A 15,966-nucleotide genomic window follows, 5' to 3' on the forward strand; every position below is an offset into this window, starting at 1 on the left:
ACTTTATTCTTTGGAAAACACATTCAAGGTTATTTGTACATTTGTACTTTACATCAGGAAAGTAGCGGCAAGAATGGTCAAACTCTGTACGTGACTGTTTGGAAATCGTGATGGTTTGGTATCTCGGTCACCAGGTGATGTTTGTGCTGCTCCCATCCATTCTGTGTGGCCCCAGTTCCTGCATATTCCTTTAATATTCTAGGCCTCTTGTTCTTCTGCTCCCTTTCGACTCACCAGTATTCACGTTCCCGCCTCCTTTGCCACTCACTAGAGCCACAGTTCTCAGTTCCCTATCCACTCTCTGGAGCTCCAGTTTCCCTGTAATCTTTAAACTCACCTAATTCTGACTCTCTTTATGCTTACTGGGATCACTGAAAAATTTATTGTTCTGTTACGCAACACCATAAAAAGTAATGAACTGAAAGGGTGTTAGAGATGGCATCCAATAGTCTGGAACTTTTGCTATTATGTAACCTCCAAGTCCGGACAGTGCTGGATAAGAGTTTTATTGCATAAATTACAAGTCAGATGAGGAAAATCGTTTTTCAGTCTTGCATTTTGCAAATGCATTTTAGAATTTAAAAAGATACCAAAATTCTTTGGTTGTCACATCGATGTTTCTATTATTATATTTAACACAGCAATATAGTAATTTCTGGGTAGGAGAAATAGACTAAGCTGGTAATTAGAGGACACAATGATAATGGAATTGTTTCCAGTCATTAGAAAAGAATATATACTACTAACTCTTCATCAGTGTCAGGAATAACACAAATACTGGAAGCTTATGTGAACCAAAGACCCAGAGTTAGTTTCCAATCCTGTTACATCTACCTCATGTAACCTCTCAAGTTGATCATTGTCACAATTTTTTTCTCTCTCTGAAAGAGGCCTGGGTAACTTGTAAGGGTATATAGATGTCATAATTGTGTATTTCAGTATTCTCAGTTGAGAGGATCAGCGTGCAGTAGATAAGCAGAATGTCTACACTGTCTAATATTGGAATCATTTTAGAGCTACAACAGTAATAGTGTATTTCCAATTAATTTTTTTGGCATTGATTTACCTTGCAGATCCAGAATGATCTCCTGGTCCACATTGTAGGCTGTGTATTATGCAGTCTGACCCATAATTTAAATTTGCATATTTATGACAGGAAATATAGGGATCCGCTTTCCTATTCAACACCTTAGCAACAGCATATATGCCGAAAAAATCTTGAAGATAATCATAGCCTTTATTATTGAAGATAATCAGAGATAACTTGATGGAAAGTATTCTTAGAGATGGTATATATAATTATCTGGATAGACAGGAAAAGTCAACATGGATCTGTGCGTGGAAGGTCATGTTTGGCAAATCTTATTGAATTTTTTGAAGAGGTTACTAGGAAAGTTGATGAGGGTAAAGCAGTGGATGTTGTCTATATGGACTTCAGTAAGGCCTTTGATAAGGTTCCACACGGAAGATTAGTTAGGAAGGTTCAATCTTTGGGCATTAATATGGAAGTAGTAAAATGGATTCAGCAGTGGCTAGAGGGGAGACGCCAGAGAGTAGTGGTGGATAACTGTGTGTCAGATTGGAGGCCGGTGACTAGTGGTGTGCCTCAGTGATCTGTACTGGGTCCAATGTTGTTTGTGATAAATTAATGATCTGGATGATGGGGTGGTAAATTGGATTAGTAAGTATGCAGATGATACTAAGATAGGTGATGTTGTTGGGTTTCATAACCTAAGTTACAGAGAAATGTTGAACAAGTTAGGTCTTTATTCTTTGGAGTGTAGAAGGTTGAGGGGGGACTTGATAGAAGTGTTTAAAATTATGAGGGGGATTGATAGAGTTGATGTGAATAGGCCTTTTCCATTGAGAGTGGGGGAGATTCAAACAAGAGGACATGAGAGTGAAAAGGACAAAGGTTTAGGGGTAACATGAGGGGGAACTTCTTTACTCAGAGAGTAGTGGCTGTGTAGAATGAGCTTCCAGCAGAAGTGGTTGAGGCAGGTTTGATGTTGTTGTTTAAAGTTAAATTGGATAGATATATGGACAGGAAAGGAATGGAGGGTTATGGGCTGAGTGCAGGTCGGTGGGACTAGGTGAGAGTAACAGTTTGGCATGGACTAGAAGGGCTGAGATGGCCTGTTTCCGTGCTGTAATTGTTATATGGTTATATGTGGTTATAACTTTCCAAAACGTTTTGACTCCAGACAAATGCTATATTGCTCTAAACGCAAGATCAGTTGCTAAGAAATTAGGATAGCTCTGATGAGAACCCATCCAGTATGTGAGTTTGATTCAAAGATTGATATCAACATAAAAAGGTATCACAAACAAGAGAAAATCTATTTCTCTTAAATTTAGATGTTCTCTTGTTTTTTGGTTTGATTACTACTCTGCAAAGTCTCTGCCAGGGATGCCTACCCTGAAGAAGTTTAAATCTTCTGGTCCTGCCGAAGGGTTTTGGCCTGAAAGGTTGACTGTACTTTTTTCCATAGATTCTGCCTAGCCCGCTGAATTCCTCCAGCATTTTGTGTGTGTTGTTAAAAAGGTATCATGTTTTAGAACATTCTTGCTCACCACCCGCCCCCGTGTACTTGCATGCTTGTCATTTTCAAATACTTACCTAACTATTTTGTAAATAAAACAATATCTGTCCCCAGCATTTCAAATATAAGTAAACATTTTCAAATAGCCCTTTGAATGAAAATCAGTAACCTTCATGTGTTTCTAAGTTATAATCTTGTTTTTCTTTGAAGAGCCGTCCAGGCTAAAGCCAGTTCCTCAGAAGTAAAATGTCATGTGTTAACACAAGTATTTTTAATTCCACTGAAGGCAATGACCCAACTATCCTTTCAGGCAGAAGTTCTTCATCTTAACTCAGGTTTCCCACTTGGGGATAAAAGAAGTTGCCGAAGGGCTTGTATTGTGCTGTAGATTTTCTAAACTTTCTACCAATTATTGTAAATCTATATCCCAGGTGATTGACGTTCTTCTCGAAACTCTACAATGGAAAAGAGACTTCCTCTTCAATATATTCTTGAAGTATATTAGTCTAATTAGACTAATATAGTCTTGAATATATTAGTGTCTCATATTATTATAGAATTGAGTAAATTTCTCTTTAACTTTCCTCCGTGCTGAAGAAAACCACCTCACTCTTGCCAGGCTTACATCACAGCTAAAATTATCCAATTTATTAATTTTCTATATTCTCTCCTGTTTGATATTCCATTGTTCCTGTAACAGTGATGCAGCACAATATACACTTCCTCATGTATGGCTAGCACTTTGATTGCCTTTTTAAAAATGAGTTCCTTCTTATTGTCATGTTCAGTCAGTAAGAGCAGATGTCTGTGTGCCTCACGAATGTCATATAAGTCTATTCTCCTTTCTGGGATCAGAATATGTAAATTCAAAGATTTCTCTGTTCCTCTACATTTTCAGTGCCCAGTTCTAGCTATATACTCTATGTCAGGGGTCGGCAACCTTTTTGCCTCTGTGGGCCAGATCATGTATTAATGAGCCAGATAAATGCCATAAAAAACTTGAAATATGGGAATTATCCATTCAAATACACCTGGTTATGTTTTGCCTCAAATTAATGAATAACACATGCTGGAAAATCATTTGTGCTTAACCAAGGATGCGAATTAGTAATCAAAGAACTCAGTTTAGTTGCAATTTATTACAATTGAGGCATCTTTTGAATCTATTAAAAGGACACAAAGAATCTTTAAACATAAAACGTATGAACATGATGTATTGAATGGTGGTAAATTAAGTATAATAAAAAAGAAAAATTTAATGCAAACAGTTGACAAATCGATGTGAAACTTGATGCAGTTTGTTGCTTGAAAGCTTCTCTATATTGGGTGTCAGACTTGTTGATGCTAAGAGCAAAACATTATCCAGATGGGCATCAGTCAATCTTGTTCTGAAATGGTTCTTGGTGTGCTTCATTTCTGAAAATAATTGCTCACATAGATAAGTGCTGCCAAACAATGATGCCAACTTTTTTCCATGGTCCACTAAGTTGGGATACTTCCCACTTGGACAAATATATTTTCTATAGAAGTCAAGCACTGACACATCTTCAGAATTAAATTTTGATCTCAATATGTCATCACACTGCATCTCAGTCAATTCCATTTTAAAAATTTCTGATGCAGTGTCCACTTTTTGAGACAATACGTTTTGGGACTTTGTAACTGGCATGGGTATTTCCTTCATTTCACTGCTTTTCTTGGCATAACATGACGTTTGTTTTCCGAAACTAGCCTTCATTCGCTCAACTTCATCTTTCCTTGCTTGCCCAGTAAACTTGCTAAGATTTCCACTATGGCGGGTCTCGTAATGTCACCTGATACTTGCCACCTTCTTCACAGCAACATTTTCTAGGCAAATGAGACAAACTGGTTTCCCAGCTTGCTTGATGAAGAAGTAATCTAGTGTCCAAGTGTCTTGAAAATTTCGGCACTCACTGTCTACCTTCCTGCATTTTGCATTCATTGCCATTGGAATTTTTTCCTTCGTTTTTTATTTCGAAATGCGAGTTATTCAACAAGTATCGTAGCACATGTAAATATCTGGATATATAGCGTGGATTTCTTGTTAAAACACAGTGACGCTGTTTCTGTTTATAAATTTGAACGGGCAACAATCCCATCTGAAAACCTGCGTGTGCACGGAGAGTATCTAATATATATTAATAAGGTAGTCTGCCTTCCCGTCATTTGTTTATACCAGTGTTTGGTTTGGAACAAAACGGAACCTGGGGCTAGTGTTACAAGACGCCATGCATGTCCATCAGTGTGGTCGCGTGAAACACTCAGAATAAAGAAAAATCGCTTGCGGGCCGTATGAGCATAGTATCCCAATATTTGCTAGCAGGCAGGTCAAAATACCTTTGTGGGCCAGATCTGGCAAGGTAGGCAATACCTTTGTGTTGCCTACACCTGGTCTATGTCATAAGTGCAAGAAATAACACGGGTGCTGGAAGCCTGTGGGAACCAAAGACCTAAAGTTTTTCCCAATCATGTCACACTTGCCTCACATCACTGCTCAAAATACTCATCCCAAATAGTTTATTTTCTCTAAAAGAAGCCTGGGTAGTTTGGGTGGTTCGTGGTTAACATACAGGAATTGTGCATCTCACCATTATCAGTGAGAGGATCAGGGTACAACAGATGAGCATGGTGGCTGCTGGTTTTCTTTTCTGTGCATTCCTGGTCAACTTATTGCTACAACAGTAATAGTGTCCTTCCAATGAAAATTGAAATTCCAAATAATGCCTCATCTTTCAAATATTAGAATCAAGTTAATGATTATTCACCTTGTCAAAACCACTACAATTTATAAAATAATCCCAACAATCTCCAGTCAAATATACCTAATCCTGATCTTTTGCTATGTCTATAATTCTGATTCCTTTTTATGAATCTTCCTGCAATCTTTTCAAGCTTCCTATATCCTGGATTCTGCTTAATTGGGCCATCGGTTAATGGGGACAACCACTTATTTGGGATAACTCTTAAAGTATAAAAACAAATTGAGAAAATAGCCAGAATTCCCTTTATTTATTTGGGACACTATGCCATTTAACTGGGGCAGGAGACATTTATTGAACAGTTTCTAACTAGCGTCAGTTGCATACACTGCAGTTTCAAACGTACAGGTGTGGAAATGCCAGAAATGACTGGGAGTGAAAATGAAATGATTTCACTACTTCAACAAGTTAGAAACTATGAATAATTTGAAGGTATGAGTGAACACCTTAAATATTACAACAAAAATGAAGATTTGGAGAATGAAATCATTGACGGCATTGTATGAAGGCAGTACATTATCTGGACTAAGTGTCTATGCTAATGTTGTTTAATTATGGTCAAAAGAATGTGACATGGATGAATTCTTCTGTCAATAAGTATTAGGAACTATTACACAGTTTAAAAGTATTAGTGGTGTAATAATTTGTTTTGTATTTCATTTAATTAAGTAATTTGTTACTGAGTTTGTCTTTTTGTCCATGAAACTTTGAATAATTGGGACACCCGCTTAATTGGTCCAAAATGTACCCATCCTGATGTGTCCTAATTAACCGGAATTCACTGTACTTCCCATGACTGGATATCCAAAAATATATTCGGATATCCAATAATGACCTAACTAGTATGTTCTATAGCTTTATTGTTATCTTCTTTTGCTTGTTGTAAAATTCTTAATCCGTTTGCCCTTTCCTTTCACTTTTTTTGAAAACTTGTATTAGACTATTTGTTCCCAAACTGTATATCTGTTGACCTTATTCATGCCTCCACGCTGTCAAATATCCTGCTTTGTGTTTCACCTAAATAAGCACACTCTTTTACCATTCAGTTGCACCCCGACTTCATCCCAGCTGACCCTGAGACCTAACTAAACCTCGTAGCTCCTTCAAATTTGATACATCTAAATTTTAGCTGTTATCATTTTACATTGAAAATATTTGTATGCCTATTTCCAAGTCATTGATATCATTGGGAAACAAGAGGCCACGGCACTTTTAAAACTAAAAATGCTTATGTGGACCAAGCTTGGTGGACAAGACCAATATTTAACAGAAAAGGATGAACTTCTTGGCAGACCAGGCATATTATCTGCAGAGAGGGAAACAGAGTTACTTTTCAAATTACTGACTTGAAAAGTTACCGGTAGTGTAGTGGTTAGCACAATGCTTTACGGTACCAATGACCCGGGTTCAATTCTCGTCACTGTCTGTAAGGAGTTTGTACGTTCTCTTCCACAAGATGTACCAGTTGGTAGGATAATTGGTCATTGTAAATTGTCCTGTGATTAGGCTAGGATTAAATCGGGGATTGCTGGCCAGCAAAGCTCAATGGGCCTGTTCCACACTGTGTCTCAATAAATACATCAATCAGTTTGTTTCTCACTCCACGGTTATGGCCTCATCGGTTATGATATAACATATAACAATTACAGCACGGAATCAGGCCATCTCGGCGCTTCTAGTCCATGTCGAACTCTTACTCTCACCTGGTCCCACCAACCTGCACTCAGCCCATAACCCTCCATTCCTTTCCTGTCCATATATCTATCCAAGTTAACTTTAAACAACAACATTGAACCTGCCTTATCCTTTAATAAACCAAGTCAGCTGGACTAAACCAGCCCATACCTTTAACTTTCTGTCACCAAACCATACAGTGTGACTGGAACTTATTCTATGCAATAGCTGAAAATATTTTTGATGGTAATTAATCATACCTTTTTTACAAAGTTATGTTCTTGTAGATCATTGTAAGCAATTTACAATGCAGTGTATTTTTACCTATCTGCACTACCATGTGGTGGTGGATAGTACTGATGCTATTATAGTCCTTCTGTTCCTTTCTGACATCTATTACTTGGTGCAAGCGACTGAAGCAGCAGAAATGGGGCTTCTGGTAATTTGGGAAGGGCAGGAAATAAAGAAAAGAGCTGGTGGTTGGAAACCCCATTGGAAGTGTGATCGGGATGGGGATATAGCCAAAGATCAAGGCCTTAGATTTGGGGTATGCTCGGAATGAGAGTTCTGGAGATTCAGGCCATAGAAGGGGATCAGTGCCTTTGGGTGGGAGGGTGGCTTAGGTACAAGGCAGCTGCAAGGTGGGTGTCAGCTTCGGGTTGAGGGCAGTGGATATCGAAGGAGTGAGAGCCTGAGGAGAGCATGCAAGTTTAAAAACAAATTAAGTACAACATGTACGGGGAGGTTTTCTTTATGGTGCTGCTAGTACTGCTTTGAAAATATGGTTCTATTGGTAGGGGCCTGACCACAGGTACACTTTTAAACTGTATTTAATTCCTCAAACTTGAGGAATGAAGTTATTCCATGTGCAGCTGGAATAATAATTGAATAAAAATATAATTATTTAGCAGCATACAGTTTTATTGAGAAGCTGTCCCTAGCGTAGTTAGTGCTGTTTCCCCAGAGCTCGAGGAATCTGGGTTTGATCCCACATCAAGTGCAGTCTGTGTGGGATATGTACCCCTTCTGTGTGACTGTGTGTTTCCTTTGGTTGCTGCAGATTCTGCCTACATCTCAAAGATATGCTGTTAGGTCACTGCTTTCTGCAAATGTGCTGTAGTAGTGTAGCGGTTAGTGTGACGTTATTGGGGTGATGATGCAGCAGTCACAATCCACACCCTGATCATTGGCTCTGAGGCAGGAGAGGTTAAAAAGTCTGCCATCTGATCTAGTGTGGAGATGATCCCCCCCCCCCCCCGTTGCAGTGCCAGAAGGGCAAACAAAACTCCAAAGAGCACTGGGGCAAGAACACAGCCTTGCTTAACATAAAAGGGCTCTGAAGAGCTGCCGTTGTACTGCACAATCCCCTCCATGTTCTTGTGGAAGGACTTGATCATGATCTGCAGCCTAGCGTGGGGTAGAAAGAGCCCATCTCGGCTAATCGAGTCAGATGCCTTGGTGAGGTCAATAAACTTGACATAGAGAGCGTTCTGCACTTTTCCTGGAGTAGGTGGAGAGGGGAAATCATTCCCGCAGTGGAGCTTCCAGCACGGAAGCCACTCTGTAACTCAGTAGGCACTTTCAACTATCTTCTGGAGGCAGACTCAGACAAAAACTTTAGCAACAACACTTAATAAGGAAATGCCCCTGCAGCTGTTCCAGATACTTCCCTCACCTTTGTTTTTGCAGAGGGTAATGATTTTATTCCTGACAGCGCTGACAGGGGACTTCATGCAGTCGGTGCAGTTGTGTAGGCAAGCAGTGCCTGGTTCCTTCCCTGAGGCCAAACTGCCGATGGCCTATGGGGTTGGCTCTGCATCCAGTTCTTTCATTGTGGGCAAGCACTCAACGGCATCCAGGACTGAGGTGGTGACAGTGTTTACTCTGGAGTTGAGGTCAGAGGAATGTTCCACCCATCTCTCCATCTGTTTACCACTGTCTGTGATTGCTCTTCCATTAATGGATTTGCCGGGAGCCATCTTGCTCTGAGCAGCTCCGAGTGATTTCTTGATGTCATCATACATACCCCTGATATTGCATGTCATTGCTGTGGTTTGGATGTCTTCACTGAGCTGCCTCCAGTACTTGTTGGTGCAGTGCCTGGCAGTCTGCTGAACTTTACTTTGAGCAGCTCTGAAGATCTACCGGTTCCTCTCAATGGCCAATGCTTATACTAGGCCAGGGCAGCATGGTTGGCTTCAATGATGGGCGTCATCTTGTTGGATTTGGCTTTGAAACAGCCATTTGTTTTTGAGGTTTTCTTCCCAAAAGTAGCTAAGGCAGTGCTGCAGATGGTATTGCACAGAAGTTCCCATTTCTCTGTCACAAACAAGAGAAAATCTGCAGATGCTGGAAATCAAATACACACAAGATGCTGGAGGTACTCAGTGGAACAGGCAGGATGTCCTGATGAAGGGTCTTGGCCCAAATCATCTACTGTTTACTCTTTTCCATAGATGCTGCCAGGCCTGTTGAGTTCCTCCGGCATTTTGTGTGTGTTACATTATCTCATTTCGCTGTGACAGAGATTCCAGGCTGCTGAGTGCTCAGTTCTTTCTCAAAGGACTTAGCAAGCTGTTCCACCAGCTCTGGGTGAGATATCTTCCTAAGATTGATGCAAGGGTTCTCTTCTTGTTTAGTGCAATGGATTTTTTTGACTGCAGTCCAATCATGCAACACACGGTAGGTGGTCTATAGGACAGTCTGCACTATTGTATGAGCATGTGGACAGCACGCTGCCGAGGGACCACCTAACCAGAATCAAGTCCAGCAGGTGCCAGGTTCTGGCGTGAGGGTATCTCCAGGAAACATTGTGTTGAAGCTTGGTCTGGAAGTACAAAATGGTGACGCCTAGGTTATGATAGATAGAGAGCTCCTGCAGTCGCTGTCTGCTCTCGTGCACTTTGCCCAAAACAAGGCAACCTAGGCAGGAGGGCCAAGAGTCATGATCTGCACCTACCTTGGCATTGAAGTCACCCAGGAGAACAAGGTGTTCCTTGCTGGGGTTATTTCTGATGGTGGCTGCAAGGTTCTCATAAAACTCATCCCTTGCCTCAGCTGTGGAGCACACTGTGGGAGTGGACACACTGACAAGAGTAACTGGATCTTTGGAGGTGCTGTGCCAATGAGTAAGAAGTCTCTCTGCTTGGCTCCACCATCTTCAACAACGTGTTCCTCACTGCAGAACTTACTCCATGCTCTCTGGGCTCATCAGGGCCCTTCCATTGCCAGTAAGATATGTATTCTCTCTCCTTTAGTGTGTCAGCCAGACATGCCTCCTGGATGGTAGTCACCTTCAAGTGAAGTCTTTTGAGCTCCTTGTTTATTACAGCTGCCTTTCTGTCATTACTGATATCTCGCAGGCTATCAGAGAGGCCAGACAACATTGTCTGAACATCCTAACATCCCAGTTTTACAGCTGTTCTTTTTCATTGTCTTGTCTTACCATGTGCAGTGTTTTCAGCCTGCAGTTTGGATAGTACCTAACCCCCCCCCCATGAGGAAAGTAGTCCACAGTGTTTCAGCACCTTTTTGACTGGAGACTGTCTAGATTAAGGCAGGCTGTAGCCATCTAGTGAGATCCAAGAATCTCTTCCACCATCGGAAACAACTCCTGGCACTATGCTGTACGTCAATCAGGCCTAGCGGTTTCCAACTAGTACCTACTGCTTCCCATGTTGTGTCAACACCATGAGGTAAAGCAGGAGTGTCTTCTCTTGAATAGTGTTGGCACTACATGGCAAAGTTGATATGCAATTCAATACACAAGTCAGAGCAGTACGATATGGAAAGCTAACCATTGCCCATGCATCAGGCTCTCCCCCGCCCCACGCAGCTGATAAATCCAAAGGCAGGAATCAACACAGTTTGGCACCAGCGGCAGCACAGGAGTTGCCAGTCAGTGTTGATCTCAACGAAGGACTGCCTCAGGGACTGCAACTCCTGGTTTTTCCTCGGGGTTTATTTCTGAAGCCTTCCCCATGAGTGAGTATTGTCACAAGGCAGTGGAGGTCTGAGATCAGAGTTTTCCTTCTAGGTGAGCTGCCAACAATAGCTGATGAGCCCTATCTGCCCGGTGGTGCAGATAGGGCTTGTTTGCCGTGCTATGGTAATTGAGTACGGTTATTACATACCTCAGAAGATTATAATATTTCTGAAATAATTTATGATTGTGCATTTTAATATTTCTATTTCAGAACAATGGATGTATCAGTGAGTTTGAATAATGGACAGTCATTCATCTCTAATTCAGTTACCATCACTGCCACAGCTTGTGTAAGTAACTTAAACTTGTTTTCAGTGTAAAGCTACATTGTTTAAATAAAATACTGTTCTCTTAAAGTGGCACAGCTTTAGTTGTACAGTCTTCAAATTTACTTTAGTGTTAAAATGATGCTTATAGCAAAACAATTTTCTGCTTGTCTTCATCTATAGAAAAATGCATTAAAATTTATGTGCTATTGGCAGATAAAAGATACTTGTACCAATTTTATGCAACTGAACTGCTAACAAAAAGCTAATTGCAAATTAGCCTTTAGATTTGCAGAGTTTTGAAGCATGAAAATATTGTGACATGCATTGCATTGTGTAATGACTGTTTTCCTGTATAAAGTATTTCTCAGGAAATTTTGCAAGTTCACAAATCCAACAGCTTCAAGGCTTGTACCTTGTTTGACCAGTGATTGGATAGAGAGTTATCACCATAAAGCTATTATTAATTTCCCACACTTTATTAATTAGACGATCAGGATAATTTGCACGTACCACTTTCATAAGAAGATAGTCACAAATCCAACAAGCAAACCTTCAACTCAACCCTTCCCATTTTTTAAAAAAATCATCATAATATTGAATATTATGCATTGTTAAGCAGATTGCTTAAGCTCTAATGAATAATAATTTGGCAACAATTTAATTGTTGCCTTTAAATCTTGTAACAACCATCTGATTCATAAGCGAAAAAGTTGAGTCAAAATTGTGTAAATTCTTTAGCAAGGTTTACAATAAAAAATGATATGGAATTGACTTTGTTTATATTTGAATCAATAGAAATCCAAGAAAAATAGTATCAAGACTTTGCCCTTAAATGTATGATATTTGATTGCTTGTTGATCTGAAAACACATCTCTTCTAAAAACGAGACTGTCTGATGTGCAGAGTTTTTGCGTTTGCACTCTGAATGTCTGAGCCTAGGGAATCTTGCATGATGAAATAGGAACAAAATAGCAATTCCTAATATAAAACTTGTAAAAGAACAGGTGCTTCCTCTTTGACTCTTGCACAGCTGCCTGGACTTAACCATAGGTGTCCTATTCCTGAAGCTGGTAAACAAAACTTTCTACACAAGAGGTTAACACCGCAATAAGTGTTCCCTAGAAACAGCATTTCCTCTTTTTCATATGCATTTGTACTGCATTTGTTAACTCCTGTCCCCAGTGGCCCCAGTGGGAGCAGTTGCAATGTTGCAGCTTTGCTGCATTCAGAGAGGGATGTCATCCCTTTAAAGGCACACTGCTCCTGACTGTCAGATGCTAGAAAGACATAATATGTCAAGAACCAATGAGAGGCCAGAAGGATCATGGAGTGAGCAGAGATATCCTCTGAGAAAACATTAAGTTCTAGTGAATCAGAGCCAAGTATATTATCACTGACATTCATCCTGAAATTTGGTGTTTGGAGGTGGCAGTACGGTGCAAGACATAAAATTACTTTCACTCTCAAAAATAAATAGTGCAAAAGACAAGGTAGTGTTCATGGACCGCTCACAAATCTGATGGCAGGGGGGAGGCAGCAGTCCTTCAGTGTTGAGTGTAGGTCTTTGGGCTCCCGCAAAGGTGGCACAGAAACATAGTCCCTGTAAGGAGTTCTACGTTCTCCCCGTAACTGCGTGGGCTTCCTCCAGGTACTCCGGTTTCCTCCCACAGTCCAAAGATGTACTGGTTGGAAGGTTAGCTGTTCATTGTAAATTGTCCGGTAATTAGGCTAGGACTAAAACAGCATTGCTGGTTTGAAGGGCCAGGAGGGCCTATTCTGCACTGTACCTGAATAAATAAATTTAACAAAATAACAAAATGAGTCCCTCAGCTACTTAATTCTCCAGAAAGCACTCCAGAAACTTCCAAGCTTGAAGGTAGGAGCTGCCTTGTGCAGTGATCCATTGTGAATGAGGTAATCCTTTAAACTGTGTGAAAATGGTTTCTGCTCCTAGTTCAGTAGCTTTTGGGTCACAGGTTTGCAGACTATGTTAAAAAGGGCTTCAAGTGTGTGTTAGATGAGAATTAATATCAACAGGCGCATGTCTGAAGTGGGAAAGTGTCAAGGTGGCAGTGGTTACCCTAATCAGTTCAGTTTAATGATAGCAAGCAAAGTTTATTCTGTTGTTGTTCCTCTTTGCCCCTTGTGGCATATCAGGTGGCATTTTTTTTAGATTATGAAGACACGTGGTTCCCTTTTATTGTCATTTAGTAATGTATGCATTAAGAAATAATACATTATTTCCTCCGGTGTGATGTCACAAAACACAAGACAAACCAAGACTAAAAAAAACTGACAAAACTACATAATTATGCATATAGTTACAAACAATAGCTATCAGCATCCCAAACAACAGAATCAGCTGAAAATGTCAGGATGATTCAACATCCGTTGTTACTGTTTGCCGTTTCTGTAGCATTTTTGACAATTATTTTTATGAGGCTGAGTTGCTAGGTTGACGCCCAACCCAGCAGGGATGGAAAGTATGCAAGGAGCCAGCCGGATTTGAACCTGGGATCATTCGCCTCAAAGTCTGGTGCTGATGCCACTACACCGCCGGCCAAAGTTTATTCTGGATTACAACAAAATCAGCTCTCTGCAATCCTATACGAAGCTGGAGACCAGGCTGAGAAAGTGAGAAAGTGAGCCCCACCCACCCGCTTCAGTGACCCTAATTTAGAAATGTTGATCACAGTGTAGAAGTGCTATCAGTCTCTACCTTGTTTTTGCAAATATCCTCCAAATCACAGGTTATCTGCTGCAATTGCATTTCTACAAAGATACAATGATTTTATTAGTTCCATGTATAAATACACCCATGTGACCCCATTAACTCCATTTCTGTTTTTTAATCAATCGCAATAGAGAAAGTAACAATGGATGTTGAATCATCCTGACATTTTCAGCTGATTCTGTTGTTTGGGGTGCTGATATTTGTAAAGACTTGTTCCTTTCCAAGACAACATTTCTGCAACGTTTGGCATACAGTTCTGCAGAAGCTGATGTTTTTATAATGATACTCCTTATTCAGAAAATGTACCTTGCAGTTTTCACATGTACTTCACACTATGATTTGCCTCATAAAGACTTTTAGTAGTACATTCTTTTTGCAACAGCCACTTCTAGATTATTGAAGTGACTCTCTTATTGGTTTGCAATGAAATACAAAATGTTCAATTTTTCTTTAAATATATCAGCCTCGTTTGACCTTATTCTTCAATGTAAGCATGGCAACCAATGCATCTGTAGTACATTAGAGCCAAAGATTAATGTGTTATGAGAGGTTGGATCAATAAATAAATGAAGACACATGGAGAAATAAACCTGTCATATTAAGCAGATACGACAATGCATTTTCCTCATTAAATGTTAACAATACAAATTAATGCACTACTAAATCTTTATTTCTTTTTGCATTAGTAAGTCAGTTCAGTATCTGCAAAAAGTACCCAGACTTCAAAAGCTTCCCCATTTAGTTAAATGAGTCTCAACACATTTACTTTTATACTGCAACAGTAGGCATTTAATGGCCAAAAGGGAAATGTGATATTAATGTGTCAAATATTTCCCAGTGACTTTTAAATTGCATTGCAACTTATTGATAAATTACATCCAAATTAAAACAAGTGCTTTCAAATCTGAATGGAATAGTTAGCTTGCATTCCAAATTCAGATTTTCCCATGGAAAGACAGTGGCCATGTATTTGTGAATCTGCCAATCTTATGTTGGTCTGGTAATTCTGTATTTGATTATTACTTTGAACATTACCCAATGCTGGGGATTATTTGAGACATCTTCAGACGTTCTCTGGATATTAGGCATTAATATACATAAGAGCTAGTCTTCAAGAAAAAAATCTTTTCTAATGTAAATTGCGAATAGTAAGTTTTGAAACTAAAAGGATAGTTTTGTAAACCATTACTATTTACAGTGACAGGCTACTGCCCACTGCAGGAACCAGCACCGGAGATGTGGTTTGTAAACTGACGCGACAATGAGTTGTTCTTGTGTGCATCCGCCAAATATAAGACAATGTGTGTTAATTGGCCTATGTCAAACCAGGCATCAGCGCCTTCAGCTAAGTTATTTTACACCATTGCGTCTGAGATCAAGGATTCTTCCTGACCAAACCTATTTTGTAACTTATCACATCAAACATGATCATAGGCAGATTTTCTCTGTCTATCAATATCTGGGCCTGTGCACCCAGAGAATTAGCTTTCACATCACTAATCCTGCGAGTCAGGATTGTCTGTCCTCAGAAGCTTTTAGACTAGCCACATGAATTAATTTGTCCCAGCAGAAGTATTTGCACTCTCAGAAATACCTTGTCAGTTATAGTGTACTGACATTATTAATTTATGTTTCAGTGGAACAATTTGTTGGCACTAAAATATTGAAATAAACAATATGATTGTAGCTACTGAAATTTTAATAAATCACCTGCTATTATCTTTATTCTTAAAAGTATAAAAACTTTATGTACATCGAATTTGGAGAGATTCTACTCAGTGTAGAATGTCTGCTTGTCATGATGAATAAAGATCTTTTACAAACAGGAGAAGCTTCTTCTTTACTCTCGGATATTATGAGAGTGAGCTAAGATCTTTTGCATCTATCATCTTACATCCCCAGTGGTTAGACATAATCGCAATGCACAGCACTAAGAAACTTGAAAGTTAAACTTGTTATGGATACACATTTTTGACATTCT

At 39.7% G+C, this 15,966-nt stretch overlaps 1 protein-coding gene across 3 annotated transcripts in view; it reads left to right on the forward strand.

Annotated features, from left to right (window-relative positions):
- antxr2a (ANTXR cell adhesion molecule 2a) overlaps positions 1-15,966 on the forward strand; it is a 218,968-nt gene that overhangs the window by 105,350 nt on the left and 97,652 nt on the right. For all 3 annotated transcript variants that reach the window (XM_072253137.1, XM_072253135.1, XM_072253136.1), the window contains exon 11: positions 11,194-11,272. In XM_072253137.1, coding sequence (XP_072109238.1) covers positions 11,194-11,272 — 79 coding nt within the window. The remainder of the gene's footprint in view (positions 1-11,193; positions 11,273-15,966) is intronic.

Source organism: Mobula birostris, chromosome 3 (assembly GCF_030028105.1).
Source record: "Mobula birostris isolate sMobBir1 chromosome 3, sMobBir1.hap1, whole genome shotgun sequence".
NCBI lineage: Eukaryota > Metazoa > Chordata > Chondrichthyes > Myliobatiformes > Myliobatidae > Mobula > Mobula birostris.